The sequence below is a fragment of the Hyperolius riggenbachi genome, chromosome 7 (genome assembly GCF_040937935.1).
Source record: "Hyperolius riggenbachi isolate aHypRig1 chromosome 7, aHypRig1.pri, whole genome shotgun sequence".
In the NCBI taxonomy this organism is placed as follows: Eukaryota; Metazoa; Chordata; class Amphibia; order Anura; family Hyperoliidae; genus Hyperolius; species Hyperolius riggenbachi.
The window spans coordinates 50,463,215-50,489,444 of NC_090652.1; the positions used below are offsets into that span (position 1 = coordinate 50,463,215).

Below are 26,230 nucleotides of genomic sequence, written 5' to 3' on the forward strand. Positions count from 1 at the left end.
TGAGTATTTCATGGCAGCCGATAAAGGTTATATATCAACCACAGCATCATTTGACAAATCTGGTGTCCATCCTGAGCACCAGAAGCCATTGTAGCTCTCCTCCAGGACATGGGTGAAAGAGGAAAGTAGGGTGCAGGAGTCGCCTAATCAAATAAAGAGCGCTGGGGCCGCCGAGGCCGCATGCTATACAAACTATGGATACAAATAACGGATGCCTTGTACTTAGTATTTGTACCCACTGTTTGTATATTTTATCAGGCGGCCACATCTTCATTTATAACCAATATTAACATGGACACATACGGGAGGCCCAGGCTTCCACAGCGCCCAATAGTATATTGCGGCGAAGACTGTGCAGATAGCAGCTGGTTTGCAGTGATGAGGACAGTTAGGGTTAGGCATAGGTGGGCAGTGTTTTAGGCATTGGTGTGTGTGTATGGGGGGGAGGGTCAGTTGGGTTAGGCAATAGGCATAGGTGGGCAGTGGGTTAGGCATTGGTGTGTGTATGTGTGGGGGGGTCAGTTAGTGTTAGACATCAGTGTGAGAACAAAGGCTTGTGTGAGAATAGGGTTAGGTTTTATGATAGTAAAATATCAATACCATTTACCAATATTTAATAAATAAAGAGAGTTTGCACGCCTGAAAAAAAGGGGCAATTGGGGCCATGGTGGAGGTTGTTATCTTTATGGAGGGCTTTGGAGACTTTTTGGTCCCTTGCTTGGTCAATGATGTTACATTCATTTGTGGATCTGGGCTCTCATTCAATACACTGTACCCCTTTACCCCCTAATTTTTCTCCTAGATGATATTGTCACATACTTTATATTAATAAAATGCAATTTAAAGAGAGTCTGAAGCGAGAATAGATCTCGCTTCAGACCTCATAGCTAGCAGGGGCATGCGTGCCCCTGCTAAACCGCCGCTATAGCGCGGCTTAACGGGGGTCCCTGTCCCCCCAAACCCCCTCCGTGCAGCGGGGGAGCGCTTCCTGGTTGGGGCAGGGCTAACCGCCGCAGCCCTGCCCCATGCGCGTCTGTCAGACGCGTATCTCCGCCTCTCCCCCGCCCCTCTCAGTCTTCCTTCACTGAGAGGGGCGGGGAGAGGCGGCGATGCGCGTCTGATAGACGCGACTGGAGGCAGGGCTGCAGCCGTTAGCCCTGCCTCCAGGAAGACAATCCCCACGACCAACTTGCCGACCATCTTTTGCGGGGGGTGGGTTGGGGGTGAAGGGACCCCCGTTTAGCCGCGGGATAGCGGCGTTTTAGCAGGGGCACACGTGCCTTCTATATATAAGACCTGAAGCGAGATTTAGTCTCGCTTCAGTGTCTCTTTAAGCCACCAGCAAGCAAGGAAATACTCAGAATAATTTTGACAGCACTTTTTCATTTACTTTTTGGATTTTTTTAAAACTGCAGAGTGATTTTAAACAGAAGATGAAAAATAATCTTCTTGGAGAAAAATCAGGAGAAAAAGTAAATTGAAGAAGGTGCCTGAGCCCCCTATTATTATTACCATTGATTTATAAATAATGAAGACAATGGCATACAATACAGAGTTGAAATACAGCAATACAAAGTTGGTACAAAATACTGAATTGGTGCAAAATACAGGATAATTACAGTGACAATATTATTTATGAATAAATGTGTAACAAAATCCAAGCCACAAAAGGGCGAGAGAGCCCTGCCCTTGTGAGCTTACAATCTAAAGGAATAAGGGGGGAACAAGAGGTGGGGTTGCATACAAAATTCATACATGGAAGCAGTGCGCAATTCAGGTTTTTCTCTCCTAGTAGATTATTTTTCATCTTCTATTTAACAAACACAGAACATTTATATTGTGCTTTTCTCCTGGCGGACTCAAAGCGCCAGAGCTGCAGCCACTAGGGTGTGCCCTATAGGCAGTAGCAGTGTTAGGGAGTCTTGCCCAAGGTCTCCTACTGATTAGGTGCTGGCTTACTGAACAGGCAGAGCCGAGATTTGAACCCAGGTCTCCTGTGTCAGAGGCAGAGCCCTTAACCATTACACCATCCAGCCACTTATATTTAAAATAGCTTACTAGAACTTTGCAATTAAAAGATTACCAAAAAGTAGGTAAAAGTGTACTACAGTATATTAATTATTTTGAGTATTTTATTGCTTTTTGGTGGTGTAAAAGGTTATTGACACGTTTAAAAATATCACCTAGAAGAAAACTCGGGAGAAAAAGTTAATTGCATATGGGCCCTGGTATAGCAAGAATCAGGGCCGGACTGAGGCAGAGGCGAGAGAGGCTCCAGCCTAAGGGTGCAGTGTAGGAGGAGCACACAATTCACTCAGCTTTCATTCCCCTATTGTGCTTGAAGCACAGAGAAATGAGAAAAGGGGATACATGACTGTGACTGCAAACCAGGTAACTAGATTAAAAAGTACCCAAGGCGGAAAATTCCCACTAATTGGGACACAGAGACATATTAGTTTCTCAATTACTAACCTGTTTGTACTTCCTTCATTTTCCTGTATCCCCCTTGGCCGCTGCAATCCCCCCGAGAAGCTGTCGACAAAGAGAATGTCACAAGCTTTGTTATTAAGGTGTTGGGGGGCTCATAGTCTAATGTTGGATACACACGGTGCGTTCCTGCACTCGATGCGCTGCTCAATTCCCATCGATTCGCGGCCGCTCGATTATTTCTGACATGTCCAATTCGCATTTCGATGGATCGTTAGGTCGATTTGGCATACTTTACATGAGAAGCAACCTAACAATCATCGAAATGCGCTCGGAAATGCTCAGAAATAATTGAGCGGCCAGGAATCGAGCGGCACATCGAGTGTGGGAGCGCACCGTGTGTATCCAGCATAATAGCAATCAGTGTGTGACGGCTGGAGTGGGCGGGACGGAGGGAGCGCACTTTGATGTCTCAGCCTTGGGTGCTGGAGGACCTTGTCCTGGCTCTGGCAAGAATATGACATAAAGTAGTGCTGCTCTGCATCATAGAAAGACTTCAAACTTTTGTAAGTGTACCATTTTGTTATTTTGTTTTTTAACAATTTTGAGTTAATTGTAAAAATGATCGTCCTTTAAATAACTTGCCGCTAAGCACTAATTACACAAACTAAATTTCACAAATTACTGAATCTTTTTAAAACCGATCCCTATCCTACTGAATAATTTGGGTCTGCAAAGGGGGGGGGGGGGGAAATCAAAACAAAATATTCTTAAAGTGGGATAAAACTCTGACATAAAATTCAATAAAAACAAGTTTTCCTACTTTTTAATTTAACCTATACAGTTATCATATTTGCTTTTGTGCACAAATAATATTGGCCTCAATTCACTAAGCTTATCTCCTGTCTTTAATAACATTTCTAGAGTTATCACCATGGTGATAAGGCATGTAGTATTCAGGAAACATTTTACCTCAGGCAAACCTAGAGTTAAAGACAAACTCCAAACAAGAATTTAACTTTATTCCAATCAGTAGCTGATACCCCTTTTTACATGAGAAATCTATTGCTTTTCACAAACAGACCATAAGGTTGCGCTGTATGACTGATATTGTGGTGAAACCCCTCCCACAAGAAGCTCTGAGGACCGAGGTACTCTTGGCAGTTTCCTGTCTGTGAACCTTGTTACACTGTGGGAAATAGCTGTTTACAGCTGTTTCCAACTGCCAAAACACCATGTAATAAATGTCAGAATGTAAATCGGGGAGAGGAAAGATTTTACAATGGGCACACACTGACTAAATCATTTATACATAATTATTGTAAAAATGAAGCACTTTTTTATTACATTATTTTCACTGGAGTTCCTCTTTAACACTTCTTTAAGTTAAGGTGAGATCTCTAAGGCTAACTCTTCAATCCTTAAAATAACTACAGAATTCTAAAGTTAAAGACAGGCTGTTAACTAACTGAATGTGAAAATAACTACAAAGGAGGTAATTTAACTACAGAGGAGGTAACTTAACTACAGAGGAGGTAACTTAAGGAATAAAGAGATAAGATAACACTCTCACTGTGTGGTGGAAAGTTTTCTCTTGCCTTATTATCTCCAGCATGATCTTAGTGAATTGAGGCCATAGGGCCATACGCAATTGACTTTTCTCCTGAGTTTTATCCTAGGTGATATTTTTACAACTTGTCATAAAATGCCTTTTAATTCACAAGCAAGAAAGAAAATATTCCAAATAAATTTGAAAGTACTTTTTCACCAACTTGTGGGTACTTTTTCAATTGTAAATTGCTGCAAATTTAGTTTACAGAGAACATGAAAATTATCTCCTAGGAAAATGAATTGTATATGGGCCATTGTCTGCTTACAGATCACAAATCTCCAAAGTACAGTTTATCTACTCTGAAAACTGCCAATGCCATTGCACTTTATTTCATAGCTGTTGTATTTATACATTAAAATCTATTTAGTGATAACTTCTCAGCTGCACACATACTAGAACAGTGATCTGCACACTTGGCTCTCCAGCTGTTAAGGAAATACAAGTCCCACAATGCATTTGCCTTTATGAATCATGACTGTGGCTATCAGACTCCTGCAATGCATTGTGGGACTCGTAGTTCCTGAACAGCTGGAGAGCCAAGATTGCAGATCACTGTACTAGAAGAAGCGAGAGCTCACTTTCGGCACATTATTAAAGTTTACTAAATGTATCTGACAAAGGAATGTAAGCAAAAGATAATGTTATCACATCTTCAGATGTGTCCAGATGCTTTCCACTGAATCAATAAGCTTTTCACTGAAAAACAAAGTGCTGTGTTTAACTGTTCGAATGCCGTTCTGCTACATTTTTTTGTGGTAGTAGATTTTATGCTGTAAATAATCTTTTAGAACAAAGAGAAAATGCTGAGTTTCATACCAATTTAAGAGCTTATTTTTGTTCCCCAAAAGTTGAGGACACACAAGAAAATCCCAGAAGGATAAAAGAACGCAACGCATGCCGAGACTGTATCCGGATGTACTTTAAGACCCGCAAATGCTTTGTCTTTGACCCTCCGTCTGCAGATAAGGAGATAATTCAGAGGATGGACGAGGTGGCAGAGGAACAGCTCAGGCCGGCATTTGTAGCCCAGGCCCGAAAATTCTGTGAATATGTTTTTTGCCACGCCGAAGTGAAACTTCTGGATCAGATTCATCCTGTGACTGGGAAAAGTGAGTTCTCCTGCTAAAATTTCTGAACAGATGCATTGATATAGATGGGCTGGTTTGTTAGGTGACAATACATCACTTGATGTATAGCCAAATTGATCATATCGAGTAATGTTATTATGGGCACCCTTAGAGTACCGCTCTAGTAAAAACTGATTCCCCACTTTATGTGCTCATCTAGAAATGTCTGGTAGTTAAACAGACCTCTAGGGCCTGGCCGAAGCAGAGGTGATAGAGGCTCCAGCCTCAGGGCGCAATGTAGGAGGTGGCGCACAACTCACTCAGCTATTATTCCCTTCCCCTATTGTGTTTGAAGCAGAGAGAAATCATAAAAGGGATGCATGGCAGTGACTGCAAGCCAGATAACTAGAGATTAAGGTGTTGGGGATTGGCCCCGGGGTGCCTCTTAGTCTAATAGCAATCAGTGTGTGACGGCTGGGGTGGGAGGGATGGAGGGGCACGCTTTAGTGCCTCAGTCTTGGGTGCTGGAGGACCTTGTCCCAGTTCTGCAGACCTCCACTTTATTTTGTCTCTAAATGTTTATGACAATACTATTTTTAACACACTTGACGAAGGTGCCAGATGAGCATAAAAATGTCTTTAATCAAAAAACTCGACAACATACTGTATTTGATTAAATACGGTACATTTTTCAGTGGACCCTTGACTGTCGAGTCTGCTTTAGGGAAGTAAGTCCACCACTATCTCTCTTCTTAAACAGCTTTTAATTATTTTAAGCTCATTTGGCACCTCCGTTCTAACGTTATTGTTATTCGAGTCCACCCTTGGTGGAGGCGTGCCACCCCCTTTTCTACATCTACGAAGAGCAACATTCTTAAATCCGAGAAGGTCGGGTCTTATCTGCCCACCTGAATTTTCAGTAGTTGCCTTAGCGGTAACCCACGTTTGTAAGAGTACATCTAAATGTATACTAATTTAGACCCATTATTTTGACATACTGCACTATTTGGGCTTTTGATTTCTTTTCTTATTCACATTTTCCTAACTTATCAATAAAATGCCTTTAAGCCACCATCCAGCAAGAAAATACTCAGAATAGTTTTGACAGTACTTTTCCCACCTCCTTTTTGGTACCCTTTCAATTGTGGAGTGCTGAAACGTTATTTCAATTCAAACAAGATGAAAAAATTATCTCCTAGGAGAAAACTTATTTATCAAACATTGTAAGTTGCCTGACCCCTATTATTATTATCATTGATTTCTAAATAATACAGAAAATGGCATACATCAAAATAGAGTTGAAATACAGAAATACAGAGTTGGTACGAAATACTGAATTTGTGCAAAAGACAGAATTGTTAATTACAGTGACAAAATTAATATGAAAAAATGTGTAACAAAATCCAAGGCACAAAAGGGTGAGAGAGCCCTGCCCTTTCAAACTTACACGTGAGAATTTGAGGCGGGTGAGTGCAGAATAAAATATCGGTAATGTAAATGACTGATATTTGTACCAGCTGCACCACCCAGCACCAGCGTCCTGCTGGTCTTAACATAGCATAAAGGGATCCAGCTGGTACTTTCCCCTATTCTAGCATATGGAAGGTTTGGTACTCACAAAATTGTTCTTTGAAAACTCAATGCTCCACGTTTCCATTGCCAGTGCTGGGGGAGTTGGTGAAGCAGTACACAGAAGTTCTAATGAATTCCAATGATGCCGCCTGTATTGAAAATGTTGTGGTGAGCATATCGGAGATGGAGAACCAAGCCGCTGTGCGGGAGGCAACTGAACACTATGAGAAGCTGATGAACGAGAGAAGACAATTCCCCACAGAGACACAAGAGGAATTTTCCATTCTCACAGAACAATGTGAGGAAGAAGCTCTTCAGGTCTTCATGAAAAGATCGTTCAAGGACTCTGAATTTCAATTCCATAAAGAGTATATGGTGGGTCTGTTATACATAATTGTTTTATGATAAAGATGAAAATTTGGGCAAACCAATGTCGTTATACTAACAAAACAGAGTTTCTTGGTGCTTGGCCATCTGGAAGGAGAAGACCTCTCTGTGGTGGTTCTATGCTGAGATCTGCCAGGGCTGAAATGAAGGGCAGCTGTTACATTTAACTTAAAGAGTCTGAAACCTCAAAAAAACACACCTGTTTTTACTTCCTAGTCCTCTTAAGAACTATTGTCATACCTGAAACGCTGCATCCCCATGGCTGAACCATCACTTCATACCCCAAAAATGCTGGGGCAAAATTCCATGACTTTCCAGGTCATGAATTTTGCTGCCAGGTGGAGGCAGAGCTTTGGGCTGTAGCTCTTCCTCCAATCGCATCAATCTGCGCTGAATGCCGCCTCTCCCCGCCCCTCTCAGTGAAATAAGACTGAGAGGGGCGGGGAGAGGCGGAGATCTGTGCAGATTGATGCGAGTAGAGGCAGAGCTACAGCCCAAAGCTCTGTTTCTACCCGGAAGGAGCCCCAAATCTTCCCCCGGGGATTTCAGGGGTATTAAAGGGAACCAGAGAGGAATGGTTTTGTAAAATAGAAAAAGGCTGTTATACATACCTGGGGCTTCTTCCAGCCCCATAAGCCTGGATCGCTCCCACACCGCCATCCTCCGCTTCCTGGTTCCTCCGGTACCGGGCCCATCACTTCCGGCGGACGCGGCCAATTGTCCGCATCACAGGGGCTCCCTCCATACCCGTACGCATGCGGCTGCACAGTAAACAGCCACATGCGTACCTGTATGGAGGGAGCCCCCTGTGATGCGGAGAATTAGCTGCGTGCGCCGGCCGACTGGCCGACTCGCGCCAATGACGGGACCCGGTACTGGCGGATCCAGGCAGCGGAGGACGGTGGCGTGGGAGCGATCCAGGCGTATGGGGCTGGAGGAAGCCCCAGGTATGTATAAAAGCTTTTTTTCATCCTCTCTGGTTCCCTTTAAGTGAGCTTTCAGCCGTGGAGATGCGGCATTTCAGGTATGGCATTAATTCTTAAGTGGACTATGAAGTAAAAACAGATTATTTATTTTTTTTGAGGCTTCAGACTCTCTTTAAGGAGGAACTTAAGCAAACGGGAAAAAAATAAATTAATAATTGCAAAGTGAGAAGTTAAAAAATAGAAGAGAGATTAAGGAATTATTGATGTTCACCTCGCAATTTGTTCATATTGTTTGATCCACAGTCAGCCTGCACAAAATCATCTTTACTACTGGCAGACATGAAAAAAAAAACAGACAGCACCACCTGCCATTATCTATAACCACATCCCCTAACAATGCAATAGGCTAAACGTTTTTTTTTATAGATATACATAAGAACAAGCAGACATTCCGGGACATAGCAGGTAAGTAAACTGACTTTATCAGGGGAAACAAAAAGTTTCATAGATAACATACTGATACCATGGACACCAAAGGATAGAAAAGAGAAAGAGATGGCACTCAAGCAGCATTAAAGCAGCAGGGTCAGCCAAACTATGCCAGGAAATAAAAACACATATATTAGTAGATAACTACTTGTTCTACTTATATAACAGATGTGTTGTACTGTCCTGGTTCCGGTGAATTTTATAAAGTAAATAAAGAGAATTCTGTTTCAGGCATTTGTCATCTTGGATTCCATATACTGATGTCATTTCCTCCCTTACTTTTTTCTCCTACAATCTGCTTTGTCATAGCTAGCTTGCTTTGTATACATGCAAGCACAGCAAGATCAGATTTCAGCCTTGTGTCACACTGAACTTCCCTCAGCCAATCAGTAAAGAGCAGGTAATGTGGGTGGGGAGATAACAAGCTTCCTTCTCATCAGCAATGTACCAAATAGAGCCAGACTGACTGAGATAAGACTTATTAAAGCAGAAACTTTTCTGATTAGATTGGGATGCTTGCAATGCAGGGTCAGGAAATAAACACAGAGCAGTGGGTAAATGGAATTTGATTTTGTGGCTGACAATCCCTCTTTAAAATTAGCAGCTTACCCTCTGTGTCCAATGCTATAAAAGCTTTGGCTTGCCTTCTATTTCACATTTCCATTTTTACATGTATTTAGTGCAGCATTATAATACTTCTTTGATTCATCTTCATAATATCAACATTGATTTACTCTTCAACAGAAGAACATCGAACAGAAGAAAAATGAATATTTTGAGATGAACAAGATGGAGTCCCAGAGGTACTGTAAACGGCTAATTGGAGAACATTGTAAAGAACTAGATAAAGCTGTGGAAGACGGTTCCTATTGCTCATCAGGGGGATACCAGAAATATCAGGAGGCTATGAGGCTGATAGAAGAGAGATACAACAAGGAACCAAGAAAAGGTATACAGGTAAGGTGGTCAGAGATGTTTATGCTTTGACAATCTCCTCGGAAAACCTCTCTTGCAAAAAGACTTCATGATGAAGCATTTGATGGATTAGGAGGAGATCACTCCGACTGGCTGGTCATGATGATATGATCATGTCTCACTTTTGCTTCCTGTGTAGGCTAAGCATGACCAAGAAATCCAATCAAAGAAGAACAAATCAGTCTTCAAGTAAATCGGTCTCATACTTCTCCATGAATTCTCTTTCCTGGAGAAATCCTCCAAGGAGACTTAATAGTCTCTGTTCATGGTGAAAGAAGTATAATACTCACCATAACTGAAGAGTATTGTGGTGCTCATAAATATGTATTGTCAATATATAGTATACCAACTCTAAGCAAAAACAAGGGATTGTAGGGATTGTAGACATAATCACCCTTAGAAACAACATTGTCTAATTTATTTCATGATATTTTGCAGGCAGAAGTTGTTCTCCAGGATTTTATAAAGTCACAAGAAACTCTTCGATTCTCCATCATGAAATCTGACCAGACTCTGACCGAACAGCAGAAGAAAGCTGAAGGTAAGAAATGGCTTGGATTTTAATCAGATTGCAGAGAGAGTGGGTGTGGGGAGCAGTGATGAGGTTTGCAGATAGGAGCAGCAGATGAGGACTGGTGGATAGTGTAGATATTTCTATTAAACCAAACCCCACAGCCACTGGCTAATTCAGTCCAGTCCAATACAGAACTTGTCCTCAATGCCCACCCTGTGTTTTACCCACAGTGGTAGCTATTGGTAGAAAAATATTTTTTTTTTTACTTATCGTATCGTATTTTTCGTAATATAAGACGCTTCAGACTATAAGACACACCTAGGTTTAGAGGGCACAAATCGGGGGAAAAATTACTAAATCTGGTGCATCTATAGTGCAGGAGCATCTTAACCACTTGAGGACCCACCCTTTACCCCCCCTTAAGGACCAGCGCTGGTTTGAGTGATCTGTGCTGGGTGGGCTCTGCAGCCCCCAGCACAGATCAGGGTGCAGGCAGGGAGATCAGATTGCCCCCCTTTTTTCCCCCCTATGGGGATGATGTGCTGGGGGGGTCTGATCTCTCCTGCCTGCTGTGGGTGGCGGGGGGGGCACCTCAAAGCCCCCCTCCGCAGCGAAATCCTCCCCCTCCCTCTCCTACCTGGCCCCCTCTTGGAGATCCGGCTGCACAGGACGCTATCCGTCCTGTGCAGCCAGTGACAGGCTGTCTCCTGTCACATGGCGGCGATCCCCGGCCGCTGATTGGCCGGGGATCGCCGATCTGCCTTACGGCGCTGCTGCGTAGCAGCGCCGTACAAATGTAAACAAAGCGGATTATTTCCGCTTGTGTTTACATCTAGCCTGCGAGCCGCCATCGGCGGCCCGCAGGCTATTCACGGAGCCCCCCGCCGTGATTTGACAGGAAGCAGCCGCTCGTACGAGCGGCTGCTTCCTGATTAATTAAGCTGCAGCTGGCGACGCAGTACTGCGTCGCTGGTCCTGCAGCTGCCACTTTGCCGACGCACGTTATGAGTGTGCGGTCGGCAAGTGGTTAAGGACCTTACCCCCACAAAACTGTCTCTATCTAAGCTACACTGCCCAGCTACACTGCACTAAACCCTGCTGCCCCCAGCTGCTGGCCACGCCAGCTATGCTTACTTCACTCACAGTGACACTACATTAACTACACTGACTAAACAGCACTAGTAAAGACTACTTTGTATCTTAAAAAAAATGGCTTTATGAGCATTTTGTGACAAAAGCCACTTCCTGTAATGGTTTTTAATTACCTTATAAAATTGACATACTGTATGTGTGCTGGACAATGAGACATTTTTTATGGAAAGGAATTCCAGAGAAGGGAAGAAGGTTGTGGGAAGTCCTGTGTACATGAATGTGAGGAGGTCTTTCTAGGGGAGAACAATGAAGTATGTAAGGAGAGTGGAGGCTGTGGTGGAGATGATATCTGAAAATAAATGAAAAGATCTATGACTGGAACCAGTTTTAGAAAGTTTCCACTTGTAATTTTTTGTTTCCATTTTTTTTTATTACTGGTAGAAGACAAAATGGCAGAAATAGAGAAGAGAATAAGTGAGCTGAAAGCGTCCCAGGAGAAGAAAAAGGCAGAAGATGAAAAGAGAAGTGCTGAGATGAACATTACAGCATTGCTGGAGAAGACCAGGGAGGAAAAACGTCAGCTGCAGGAGAAACTGGAATCTGTCATTCAGTCAAAAAGAAGAGTAAGTGCTGTGCTAACTGTTCATGAAGACTGGATTAGGGCGGGAAGGTGGGGATTCTTCTGGAACTACAAGAGGGAAGTCAAATGTAGCTCTTACTGTCGCTGAAGTCAGTTTTCACTGTAGCTAATGTACTGACCTGTAATTTAATGGTGCCTGATTTTGGTTCTAGAACTGAAGGTGGTTTTGGTTTATTCTAAAGTCCTCAGGTTACAGAAAATTGACTGGGATTAGCTGAAGTGTCAGAAGGGTGTGTATATGTTCCTGGTGATGGTTACTTGGCCACAAGGAGAAGCCGAGAAACGGCTTTTCCTGTGCTAAGTGATGCAGGGGAATATAACAAATATATTCCCCTACTGAATACCTAGTTTGTATCTTTGGACAAGTAGTTTGGTGTCTGGCTATTACTGACACACTAAATTAAGCTGACTTGGCCAGAAATCCCCCCAGCACCACTATAGCTATTAGCCATAATTACCATTACAGTCTATGGCGACGCCCAAGTCAGACGCTACGCATTGCCATGCATGCAGGCTCCAAGATGACCTGACTCATCAGGAGGATAGTGACCTCACTTCACACCCTCCTCAGCATTAACAACAAATGTCAACTGTGCCTTCTCAGATACTAGAATCCAGTTGGATATGTGTTGTTAATCAAGAACAAGCAAAACATCTAGTCCTGAAAACTAAACACAGTTAATATTCTCAGCCAGGACCAGATTTTCCCTCCATGTCTACTGAAAGACAGGTATGCACATACATATAAGCAAAGAGAAAAGAGAGCGCTCTCTGGTGCATTAACTCTTTAATATGCCTCCTCTCAAGGGGTAAAAAATACACGTACAAGATTCAATAAAAAGTGCGCTTTTCACACTATCAAGTGTACATCCCCGCTTCCATAGGCTATCACCACCGCTCTACGCGCCTCCGCACTGTGGCCAATAGTGTGGGGAACCCAAAAATTCTAGCGCCCGCAGGAACAGGATCACAGTGTAGGTTCAGCAGATGCCCTGCACCTAATATGTCATAATGCGCAGAAGGAGTGTTAAAAAAGTGTCCCGTAGCCCAGCTACAGCCTATCATAACATTAGTGGGCGGCGCCTGTTTGCACGGGACAACGGCGTCATATCACAACCTAAATGGGTGGCTTGGCAACCTAGAACAGCTTTGTTATGTTCTATTGGTCGCACAGATCCACGGCTCAACAGCAACCCATCATAGCATATGTGGGCGGTGCTGGGTCACGTGGGACAGAGGCATCCATTCAGAGCCTAAACTGGTTGCTTGGCAACCTGGAGCATCTCGATCGGCTCTGTGAGTCGTATAAATAAATAACCTATCCCCAAGGAATAAATACCTGTGGATAAAATGAACATATATATAAAAAAGGGAATATGTATACAGTATAAAAAACGGATATATAAGTGAAAATAAGTGAGACAAGATCAAAAATATATAAAATGTATCCACCTATAAAAATATATTATTCACCCTTAGTATAAGGTGTATAAATATGTATTAAATCAGCAATTCAAAATTTTCGTAAATATATATATATATATATATATATATATATATATATATACATTCATGTATATATACATAAAAATTAGATCCCAAACTTTGCAGTAGACTTAATAGCTTTGCGCAAACAATCATATACAAATACACCTCTATCTTTTAATACCAGAGGTGGATTCTTGATTAGGCCCGGTTCACATTAGCGGTGGCCGTCCGGAATCGCCGTGCCGGAGCCGGACCGCTTGCAGAACGGACGGAACGGACGCACGGCAATAGCAATGAAAGCCTATGCGTCCGTTCACATGCGTCCGTTCTGCCGGACCGGAGCCGGACCGGATCCGGACCGGATCCGGACTCCGGTGTCCGTTCCAACATGCGCTATTTTTTGGTCCGGCTCCTCCGGCAGCCGTATCCGGGGCGGAGCCGGACTGCACCATCCGGCCAATGGAAACCAATGAGAACCGGAGAGCGCACAACACACTGGCTACAAAAACCGGACGTTCTACCCCACTTCCTATGCATTTTGGATGGGGACCACATGGGCCCAGCGTTCAGGTGGGGCAGCAGCGATTTCATGCTGGAGCTCTAGGCAGCAACATGTCTGATTAGTCTGATAACGAGGAGGCGAACAACAGAGAATTCCCAGGTATACGAGTAAAAAATGCCTGGATCCATGGTCCCAACTGCAGTCTCTGTATCCACGGATGGTCTCCACACGTCCACCTGTCTACAACAATGACCCCAGACCCTTCTGCTGACCTCCCAGACCCCAGGTAATAACAGGTTGTTATCTCCTTAAGAAACCGGATCCGGACCGCAACCGTGTTCACACCGCACGGAAACCGGATGCAAACGGACCGGATCCGGACCGGATCCGGATAGGAACCGTACGGATCAGGTCCGGTCCGGATACGGTGCGCTCCGGACATCCGGTGCGGTTTTGACAAAACCGCAAGTGTGAACGGGGCCTTAGAAAGGCATACGTTTAAATAGCTTATGCCATTATTGAGAAGAGTACCTACCAATTTAAACAGCTTATAGGCAAAACTGCACGGGGTACACACAGGGTCCACACAATGTTGCTCACAGTTTACAATGGAACTTTGTGCTAGCAAATGCATATGCTCAAGGTAATAATACATGGAGTGCAAACAGGGTCCACACTGTGTTAGTTACTCACAGCTTGCAACAAAACTTAATATTCATGAATAAGCATGCCATTAGAAGAGAACTTGCTCACCCTAAATTTCTGTGTATGGGTGGTCCTGCACTGCAGATCCGTACTAAAAGCAAACTATTCCTTATCCTACAAAACACAAACATAACAAGGGACCTACAAGTTCATCATATGCCAGCACCAGGGGGGCTTTGGTGCAAACAGCACACCAGAGCCAGCCAGATGGCCCACGATCGGGGTGAAGCCTGATAGACAGAGCCGGGACAAGGTCCTCCAGCACCCAAGGCTAAGACAGCAAAGTGCGCCCCTCCATCCCTCCCACCCCAACCGTCACACACTGATTGCTATTAGACTAAGAGGCACCCCAGGGCCCCCAACACCTTAATCTCTAGTTATCTGGCTTGTAGTCACTGCCATGTATCTCCTTTTCTTATTTCTCTCTGCTTCAAACACAATTAGGAATGACAGCTGAATGAATTGTGCGCCCCTCCTACACTGCGCCCTGAGGCTGGAGTCTCTCCAGCCTATGCCTCGGCCCGGCCCTGTTGATAGAACTCTTTGCCGCTTTTAAAGCTACTTAAATGTGAGAGTTCATTCATAATTTTAATAAAATTGTAGTATGATTTTACACTATGGAAGCTTTTTGGCTTATGATTTGAGGAGCATGGCGATACAAGATTGGTCTAAAAGCTTGGAAGAGGTGTCTACTGCAATGTTTGTAACAGGCAGGGGGAGGCCTTAAAATGGATCCGAGATGAACTTTTATTCATTACATAATTGTGTTCCTTCCATATAGTTTATAGGGCATTCCTCAAGTCAAATACTTTTTTGTTTTTGTTTTAGTACTCTTATTCCCTATAAACTAAACAAGCCTCGCCCACAGCTTCTCCAAAACGCCAAGGCACTCAGACCCATGTAGCAAGGCTTATGGGAGCTCAGTCTGGGCAGGAGGAGGTTACTAGCCAGAGATTTCAGAGGCAGAGGGGAGGGGGTGGGGAGTGAATTTCTCACAGTGGTGGAGATGCAGTTGCAGATTACCTGTGTAATGATGACAAACAGAACATGGCTGCCCTCATTGTATCACAGGATTAAATCATCATAAACTGTTGAAGCTGTTTGCAGCTAGATTTGCTGTGTAAACTATTTAAACTTTAGATAAGATATATAGACAAGTTACTTGTTATAGTTAGTTTTTCATCTCGGATCCGCTTTAACTGCCCCGCAGGCGCTGAGGACAAAGAGGGTCACTACATAAGGGTGAGTGCTCCATCTTCCGGGTGTGGTGGTGGTAGTTCATCTAGCGAGGCTCACCTGTGTTGCAAATCTTCAGGATACATCCAAAGGACATTCAGACCTTCCATGATTGGAACTGTTGTTTATGTGCCATTATGATACAGTATATGCCGGTGCGCTTTGAATAATATATATGTATACTTGTTTAAATGAAAACAAGGGCACCTCTGTATTAGAATCAGAATCAATTTTATTTCACCAAGTAAGTTTGCACCTACAAGGAATTTGTCTTGGCAGTTGCTTAACAAACACAAACACAAACAAAAACAATACGAGGGCAGACAATGTGTATATTACAAGTCAAGGACATTATAAGTATAGTGGCAGTAAGCAATGTGAGAATTGTTCATTTACAGTTCTGTGCTGATTACTATCAAGTCCTAGCAGCTCTAACGTGGTTCAGCATTAAGTATGGCTACCGCTTGAGGAAAAAAGCTGTTCTTGTGTCTGGAAGTTTTGGTAGCGATTGACCGGAATCTTACTCCTGAAGGCATGCGCTGGAAGATGGAGTGAGCTGGGTGAGAGGGGTCAGAGGCAATTTTGGTTGCTCTTTTTCTGCACCTACTAGCAGCACGGTGGCGTAGTGGTTAGCTCTCTCGCCTTGCAGCGCTGGGTCCCCGGTTTGAATCCCAGCCAGGGCACTATCTGCAAAGAGTTTGTATGTTCTCTCCGTGTCTGCGTGGGTTTCCTCTGGGCACTCCGGTTTCCTCCCACATTCCAAAAACATACAGATAAATTAATTGGCTCCCCCTAAAAATTGGCCCTAGACTACAGTACTTACAGTACATAATATAGACATATGGCAATGGTAGGTATTAGATTGTGAGCTCCTTTGAGGGACAGTTAGTGACAAGACAATATATATATATATTCTGTACAGCGCTGCGTAATATGTCGGCGCTATATAAATACTAAATAATAATAATAATAATAATAAAAAAGATCCTGCAGGGAAGGTAAGCTACAGCCAATTATCCTTTCCGCTGTTCGGATGATGCGCTGCAGCCTCCCCTTTTCTAATGCTGAGCAGGAGCTGAACCATACAGTCATAGATGATGTTATGGTGGATTTGATGATTGCAGTGTAGAACTGCACCATTAAATTTTGAGGTAGGCCAAACTTTTTCAGCTGCCGTAGATGGTACATCCTCTGTTGCGCTTTCTTGACAATAGTGACCGTATTGTTATCCCATTTTAGGTTGTGTGAGATTGTGGACCCAAGAAACTTGAATGACTCTACCTGGGTTATTGTGGATCCATTTATGGTTAAGGGGAGGTGCTGGGGGGAGATCTCCTAAAGTCTATTATCATCTCCATGGTTTTGAGAGCGTTTAGTTCCAAGTTGTTGCTGCTGCACCAGGAGGAAAGCTGTCCCACCACATGCCTGTATGCAGAGTCATCCCCGTTTTGTATGAGACCAACTACTGTTGTGTCATCTGCAAACTTCAGAACCTTACAGATGGATCTGTAGAGATGCAGTCATCGGTGTACAGTGATTAGAGCAGTGGGGAAAGCACACAGCCCTGGGGTGCACGAGTACTGAAGGTCAGAGAGCTTGATGTGTGTTTACCAAGTCTAACATGCTGTCTTCTATCGGTTAGGAAAATGGTTATCCATTTGCAGATGGATTCAGGTATGTGTAGCTGGGAGAGCTTGCTGTGTAGCAGAGATGGCATTATGGTATTAAATGCAGAGCTGTAATCTATAAATAAAATCCTGGTGTAGGTTCCTGGGGTGTCTAGATGCTGTAGTACATAATGCATACACATGTTCACGGCATCGTCTGCGGATCTATTAGGCCTGTAGGCAAATTGCAGAGAGTCCAGCAGGGGATCTGTGATAGATTTCAGATAAGCCATTAACAGTTTTTCGAATGCTTTCATGACCAATGATGTCAGGGCAACAGGCCTGTAATCATTTAAACATGTAGGTTTTGAATTTTTTGGGATTGGTACAATAGTTTAGCATTTAAAACAGGCCGGAACAATTGAGAGTTCGAGAGATGCTTTGAATATGTCTGTGAATACAGGAGCTAATTGATCGGCACAGAGTTTCAGGCATTTCGCAGAGATAGAGTCTGGCCCCATTGCTTTCCTAGTGTTTTGTCTTTTGAAGAGTCTGCTTACATCTGATTGGCATATTGTTAGAGCATGCGCATCTGGGGACAGGTCAATAGATTGTGTCTGGCCTCCTGTGTTGTGTAGTTGCTGAGGCACCGCAGGGGGTGGAGACGTTGGCTAGCAGGAAGAGTGTTCAGTTTGCCTGCTGCAGAGATGGAATTGACTTGTTGCGACTTATGCGAATTGACTTGGTGTGTTTGGCTTTTGTTGCTAGTGTCAAACCTGCAATAAAATGTATTCAGTTCATTTGCAAGCTGAAGATTGTGTAGTGAGGGCTGAGATTTCTTCCTGTAGCTGGTAATTTCATGCAGAGATTTCCATATTGTGAATCAGTCAGCGTTTGAACATTGTTTCTCAAGTTTTTTAGAATAATCTTTTTTTGCGTCAGTAATGGCTCTCTGCAGTTTGTATTTTGCAGCTTTGTAGAGGACTTTATCGCCTGTACGATATGCCCTTTCTTTATCGAGGCGCAGCTTCCTAAGATGTGATGTAAACCAGGGTTTATCGTTATTGTACCTGGTGCACTTTTTGTGGGGGTGCAGGACTCTTCACAAAAGGTAATATATGATGTCACAGCAGCAGTGTATTCATTTAGGTCACTGGTGGATTCTTTAAATATATTCCAGTTTGTTAAATCAAAGCAGCTCTGCAGTTTTTCTACAGCTTCACTCGTCCATTTCTTAACTGTGGTCACTACAGCTTTGGCAGTTTTTAGTCTTTGGATGTATGTTGGGATAATCTGTATAACAGCATGATCCGAGTTCCCCAGAGCTGCCCTGCTGACAGAGTGATACGAGTCCTTAGTCATAGTGTAACAGTGATCAAGTGTCTTACCTTCTCTAGTTGCGCTTGTGACGTGTTGCCTGTATTTGGGGAGTTCTTTGGAAAGATTAGCACTGTTGAAATCCCCTAGTATGATAAAAAAAGAATCGGGATACTCCCTTTCCACCTCGGTGATTTGATCTGCGAGATCTTGGAGCGCAGGCTGCATACATGTTTGTGGAGGGATGTACACAGCAGTCAAAATAAATGAAGAAAACTAACGGGGTGAATAGTAGGGTCTGCAGTTTATGAAGAGAGTTTCCAGCCCAGCCGAGCATGTCCTCTTAATAACTGTAACATCCGTGCACCACCTATCATTAATATAGAAACAGAGTCCTCCACCTTTGGTTTTGCCAGAAGTAAGTGGGTCCCGGTCAGATCTGTAGAGTGTAAATCCATTAATATGCAGAGCGTTGTCTGAAATAAGCTCAGATAGCCAAGTCTCTGTGAAGCAAAGAGCAGCAGAGAGATGAAAGTCCTTCTTTGTTCTGATCAGTAGTTGAAGCTCGTCCAGTTTGTTATATATGGACCTGACATTTGAGAGTATGATTCCAGGTAGTGGAGAGCGCAGTCCTCTGCGTCGAAAGCGAGTCTGGATCACAGAGCACTTGCCTCTTCTTCTAATCCTCACTGCCTGGTTCAGCACAGTAGCTTCACTGGTTAGGATCCCCAGAAGATCAAGAGTAGATGAAATATCCAGGGGTAGATTACATTTGTCGAAGTTCCGAACATGCTGTTTATTAGAATTGAGCGCAGTGTTTTGTATATATATTTTATACCCAAGTATAAGCTTATGAACAGTGCAAGCTATGGTGACTGGCAGTATTGGCTCAATTTGCTTAAAGCTAAGTTTGACTTCTGGCCATTCTGGCACCTAAATTGCAATGAATGCGAAAGGTTGTGGTATTATTTACTAGACACAATCAATGAGATGCTGATCATTTTGGCTTACCTGCAGATTTAGTGCAGAGGGTGGGTCACATTGGCCTTGAGGACCGAATCCACACAAGAGAAGGACAGAAGGCCAGTACAGTGTAGTACTGTATATTGTGACATGTGGAGTAAAATATGTAGAACATAAGGCACTTACTCAAATCCGGGCTGATAGATGGCAACCACCTTCAGCCCGTGGGGGGAATACCCATCCCACAATTGGGTGTTTGTTCTCTAAATGGGTAGGTCGCTCTCATCCCTATGATGGAGGGTAACACAGGTGCAAGTAAGGGGGTAAGAGGTGCCCGGTGGAGTATAAAACTAATAAATACATTTTAAAAAAGGCAAGAGATTGCTGACCTAGAGATGGATGTCTACACTTGAACAGCAGAGTCCCTGGTATCTGGCACAACCCCCCACCCAAATACTCACCAAGCCTCCAGCAACATCATGTAGCCTTCCTGCAGCGACTAGCGGGCTCCTAGCAGCTTTCCGGCGTCCGTCATTCAAGCAAGCCGGCGTGTCACCGCATCTGGTCAGGTGACACACCGACTTCCGCACATGATGCCGTAAAGCCACTAGGAACCCACCAGTCGCTGCAGGAAGGCTTCAAGACGTTGCTGGAGGCTCGGTGAGTATTTGAATGCCTCCAACCCTGCCCAAAACAACATTCTCTGTTATCCTCAGGCATGCCAGTTAGTTGAGACTTCTGGTTGCCTGAGTTCCGAAAAACGTGGACTTTGCTGTATTTGGAACAACAGTTTTATGGCAAAAAAAAAGACAACACGTTTTGTTGGCAACAACAACTTCCTCGGGTCAATAATGTGCCTATTTAGCAAACTGATTTAGCTCAGAGCGGATAGAACCTCTGGATAAGTGTCTCTAGGTAAACCATCTCTTACCTTATTTTAAACTGTTTTTAATATTTTTTTTTATTCAGCTGGGTGCCTCTTACCACCTTATTTGCATTCAGGTTTGATGCAATTGGGATATGGGACAACCAAATGCACTTTTGGTTGGGCCAATTGCAAGCTGCAAACAATGTGAATTACATTTATATGCAAACTAAAATTATCAGCACGTCATTGGCCATCTCTGTCAATTACAGCAGCAAGATATGTACTTGTCAGTCTAACCCTTGTTTTCTCCTGGTGTTTGCAGGAACAGGAGCTGTACCAATCACAAGGGAATGATGACCAGGCCAGAATGTACATGGAGCAGATGAATGACCTAAGACAGGAAAAGGAGCAGTTGAAAGACTCATCATGGGTGTCTTCCCTCGTGTCGGTTGTCAGTTACGGGGCACAGCTGGTTTTGCCTGGTGTATGTAGTGTCGCTCTCGGTGTAGGAAAAAGATTTTTAAGAAAGTGGTTTAGAATCTAATAATACAGTAGAGCCTCAGTTACCCGGCAATGACAAGAATTGGCTGATGTCGGTCCATATAAGTTTGCTTTCTGGTTGCTTGAGTTTCAATGTTAAAAATACAGTTAAAACACAAGAAATTTGAATATTGTGCAAAAGTCTATTTATTTCAGTAATTCAACTTAAAAGGTGAAACTAATATATGAAATAGGAACCCTTTGCAGGTGTTTTGGATGAATTGGCTGATTAGAGTCTGAAAATTTGAATATTTAACATTTTCACAATATTCTAATGGTCTGAGATTTTGATTTCGGGATTCTCATAAGCTGGAAGTCATAATCATCAGAGTTATAACCAATAAAGGTTTGAAACAACTCTCTTTGCATGTAATGAGTTTCACATTTTAAGTTGAATTACTGAAATAAATGGACTTTTGCACGATAATCAAAGTTTCACCTGTAGGCATAGCTAATACAGTATACCTCACTTTATGTACTATACATACCATGAACTCTGTGTTAAATGTTAAAGTACTCAAATTGAAAGAATATTATCCTTGGGAAGCTATGGAACCCAGTCTTTAAAGGAATCATCATTCAAACTATCCTACCCCCAGCTCTACTTACCCGGGGCTTCCTCCAGCCCCTGGCAGCTTCTATGTCCCATGCCGCATCTCCGCTCGCAGCTGTCGGCCCAGGTTCCCCGCCGGTGCAGAGGCTACTGCAGCGGCGTGAGCGCTGCTGTCAATCAACTCCACGTGGTCCAGAGTGTACTGTACAGGCGCAATAGTCCTGTGCTTGCGCAGTACAATCCGGACCACTTGGAGGTGATTGACAGCGGAGATAGTGCAGGTGCAGTAGAGCATGACCTGGAGGTCCTCCTTTGCATTGGCAGGGAACCTGGGCCCGCAGCTGCAAGCGGAGATGCGGTTTGGGGCATAGCGGCTGCCAGGGGCTGGAGGAAGCCCCAGGTAAGTAGAGCAGGGGTAGGATAGTTTGATTGATGATTCCTTTAAGCACAGCAGAGCCCACAGACAGCCTAAGAAGTGGACCTTCACCACCATGAGTACTGTCAGCAATTTGTGCTGGTTGGTTGAGACTGATGTTTAATTGACTTTAGAATAACTGGGACCCTACTGTAGTGTCTAGTGCAGTGTTTTCACACACCCTGCTGCGCTACAAGCTAAATTAAGATGACACAGGATTTTGTGGCAAGGTCTCAGCATCGGGTCCAATATCGGTCTATTATAACTAAGAATAGTCAATGAGATGCTAATAATTTTGTGTTGGTGCAAATGTAATGCTACATTTCTGCAAATGTTGCCTACATTTGCTTTAAATAATCATATAAGTTGCATCAACCAAAAGTATGGATTTTCACAAAGGGAAAAAATAAATTGTAGAAGGCATTTTTTAACTGTTTTGTAAACATTCAATATATTTTCACATAAACTCTCAATAGTCAGGTAACTGACATAAACTCACAGCAGCACGGCCTGTATCCAAATGCTGTTTCTGGGTCTGTCATTTTTAAATGATTTGCTGTTAGGGCCTCTCATCCCAAGGACTGACCTGAGAAGTGTGAAATGTTGTGTCAAGTATAAAAGTCCAAAACAAGCTAAACAGGGTTTTAAAGGAACAATTTCACTCTTTATTCTTTAAATCACAAGTCTTCTGGGTTGAGGATATAGGGTGTAGACATAATTCAGAAATCCAATTCACGAAAAGATTGCCTGACACGTGTTTCACAGCCAAAAGCCGCTTCCTCATAGGCACACAATATACATGACCATTAGGTGCAGATCTTACGCTGGGAATACATGGTTACATTCTGAGCCATTTAGATGGCTCGACAGATAATTTCCGACATGTCCGATCTCCAACCCGATTCTTTCGCAGCTCGATTCCGCATAGAGGACAATGAAAAAAGATAAGAAAAACTAGCGGAAGATAAGAGAATCGCCTGCGTAATCGAGCGGAGAGACGATCGAGTGGGAGAATCGAGCAGCGAAATCGAGCCGTATATGCCCAGCATTAGAAAAAATGCGGTCATCCATCGCTGTTTTTCATCATGGACCCATTGTAGATTGTTCTGATACGATCACAATACTTTATATTTTTTCTAAGATCTGCACCTGATGTTCATGTATATTGTGTGCCTCTGAGGAAGCAGCTTTTGGCCATGAAACACGTGTCATACAATCTTTTTGTGAATTGGATTTCTGAATTATGTCTACAACCTAGAAGACTTGTGATTTGAAGAATAAACAGTGAAATTGTTCCTTTAAAAACCAGTGTTGCTTGTTTTGGACTTTTGTATATATAGTATGTTATTGTGGGGTGGAACTGTACTATTTGCATTTTTATTCAGGCTATCATGCATTGTCAAGTGCCAATAAATCTGTCTGTGCATCAATACTACTGCACTCATCCTTACACTTCATTGTATAGATTTTATTAACTTTATTGATACCAGGTACCTCAGTCGACAAATAATGCAATATCCCCCTTGTACATACACAGTGGTTGCCTTATGGTAATACAATCTAGTGAACGATTCTACCATTGTATCTCCACTTAATTCCGACATAACACTTTAAATGGGATCACACTTTTTCCCTTTTTTTGAGATTACCTTAAAGCGGAATATAACCCTGCATTTCAACTTTGCTCTAAAACATTATTTACAGTATATTATATGCAACCAGCATTTTTTTTTTACTAGACCAGCATTGGAAGGGTTACACAGGGCTTTAAAGTCCCTAGAGATTTCTGCAGACGAATCCGAACTTGAGTTAGATACTTTTTGTTTACAAATATGTGTTTATTATGACTCATCTCTCTCACTGAGAAGGAGCTTGGAGGACAGCCAAAGAGATGTATCTATTGATAAACAGTTACACACTAACTAAATAGAATGTAACCATCTGAATGTCTGCACGAACTTAAAACCTCTGTGTTTAACCCTTCCAATGCTGGTCTAGTAAAAAAAAAAAATGCTTTTTGCATATAATATGCTGTAAATAATGTTTTAGAGCAAAGTTGAAATGCAGGGTTATATTCCGCTTTAAGTACAGACCTGAACTCTTGCCTAGCACACAATGAAAAATCTTTATTCCACACTAGCTGATAACCCAGCGTTGCCCAGGTATGTAATTGGCTGGTGTTAGCTCCGCCCACATTTTCTAACCCTAACACACAAACACTCAACTACCTAGTTTGTGAGCTTTGCGGCCTTTGGCATCAATAATTTGCTTTGAAATTAAACAAATCTGATTGGATGTGGCTCCACCCTTTTTATAAATTTGAACCCCAGTTACCCAATGACCAACTGGACCAGGTTTGAGGCTTGTACCATTAACAGTGCAAGGATGGCAGCAATTAAATATTCCACTTGAAAATCAATAGGTGAATTTTAATTGGCTTTTTAGGCTCCGTCCACTTTTCTGAATATTAATCCCAGTCACCCAGTGACCAACTGTGCAAAGTTTGAGAACCCTACCATAAACAGAGTATGAATGGCTGCAGCTTACATTTTCCCAGTGAAATTTGTATTTGTCTCCGTCCACTCATGACCCAGCGTTGCCCGGGTATGTATTTAGCTGGTGTTGGCTGTGCCCACTTTTTCAAACCCTAACACACAATTACTCAATTACTCAATGACCAAATTTGTGAGCTGTGCGGTCTTTGGCATCAATCATTTGCATTGAAATGAAACAAATCTGATTGGCTGTTTGTGGCTCCACCCATTTTTCTGAATTTGAAATCCAGTCACCCAATGACCAACTGTACCAGGTTTGAAGATTGTGCCATTAACAGTGCAAGAATGGCAACAATTACATATTCCCTTTGAACATCAATATGTGAATTTTGATTGGCTTTTGCAGGCCCCACCCACTTTTCTGAATATGAAGCCCAGTCACCCAGTGACCAACTGTGCAAAGTTTGAGAACCCTGCCATTAACAGTGTAAGAATGGCTGCAGTTTACATTTTCCCAGCAAAATTTGTATTTGTCTCCACCTACTTTTCGGTTATGGAGATAAAAAGTATACTATATGTTATTCCAGGTAGTGTACAATGTGTGTGCAAAATTTCATTCAAATCCGTTCAGCCATTATTGTGTCATTGAGTAACAAACATCCAAACATCCAAACTTTCACATTTATAATATTAGTGAGATATAGTTGCTGAAAAAAATTCACTGTAGTGTGTTTGGTTAGCCAGGTCAAAGTGTCAAATTAGATCTCTTCAGCAGCTGTGAATAAGAGCTGCTAGCTCTTCCACTGCTTTCTGCTCATAAGTATAAACTGAGGCTTAAAGTGAACCTGTAGTGACATGTGACATGATGAGATAAACATATACACATATGATACTAGCCCTAATAAGAAATTATGTGAAGTCCCTTTCTATTTTCCCATATAGGAAGAGTTAAACAACTCTTCCTAGTTGTTATAGTTGTTATTTATGCAAACAAACTTCTCTAAACTTGTCAAAGTCAGTCCGTTTTCTGAAGAGCAAATAAAAGCTTAAACAGCCAATAAACAGTGACTAGCAGTTCAACATATGGTTTTACAGCAGGGAGGTTCAAAGTGTCATTAGTTCTGCTTCTTTTACAGCTTAAAGTGTACCTGAGATCAGGACACTGGGCATATTGATACTTACCTGGGGCTTCCTCTAGCGCCAGGTAAGTATAAGCCCATGTAATCTGGCCATTCTAGGCCAGTCGTGGGCTTCTGTGCAGCCCGGTACCCTGTGCGCTCCTGCCACCCTCCTGTTCCCGGGAGCATTCTGCACCTGCACAATACTAGTGCACAAGCGCAGAATGCTCCCTGGGACAGGAGCACGGGGGAGGGGGGGGGACGTGCGGCCAAGCTGCACATGAGCAGAAGAGCACCACCAGCCAAATTTTGGGGGGCGGATTCCAGGACTGGAGAGGATGGTGAGGGAGCTTACACGCCTCATGAGGCTAGAGCAGGCATGGGCAAACCTCCAGCAGTGAAGGCACTACAAATCCCACAATGAATTTGCCTTTATGAGTCACGACTGTGGCTGTCAGACTCCTGCAATGCATTGTGGGACTTGTAGTTCCTCAACAGCTGGAGGGCCAAGTTTGCCCATGCCTGGGCTAGAGGAAGCCCCAGGTAAGTATAAATATGCCCAGTGTCCTGATCTCAGGTTCACTTTAAAAGGCAAAGTGTGAATTGTGAACTGCAACTGTGACAGTCTGATGCAATGATATAAATAAAGCTAAATAACTAAAAATAAAAAAATTAGACTCTTTTCTTTACTACTAATGTTTTACTTACTATGGGCTCGATTC

At 43.0% G+C, this 26,230-nt stretch overlaps 1 protein-coding gene across 2 annotated transcripts in view; it reads left to right on the forward strand.

Moving 5' to 3' along the window:
* Positions 1–21,520, forward strand: part of LOC137524314 (guanylate-binding protein 3-like) — a 125,634-nt gene extending 104,114 nt beyond the window's left edge. For both annotated transcript variants that reach the window (XM_068244036.1, XM_068244035.1), the window contains exons 6-11: positions 4,888–5,148; positions 6,770–7,053; positions 9,225–9,437; positions 9,894–9,996; positions 11,503–11,684; positions 20,710–21,520. In XM_068244036.1, the coding sequence (XP_068100137.1) occupies positions 4,888–5,148; positions 6,770–7,053; positions 9,225–9,437; positions 9,894–9,996; positions 11,503–11,684; positions 20,710–20,931 (1,265 nt within the window). In that variant the 3' untranslated portion in view covers positions 20,932–21,520. The remainder of the gene's footprint in view (positions 1–4,887; positions 5,149–6,769; positions 7,054–9,224; positions 9,438–9,893; positions 9,997–11,502; positions 11,685–20,709) is intronic.
* The last annotated feature ends 4,710 nt before the right edge of the window (positions 21,521–26,230 follow it).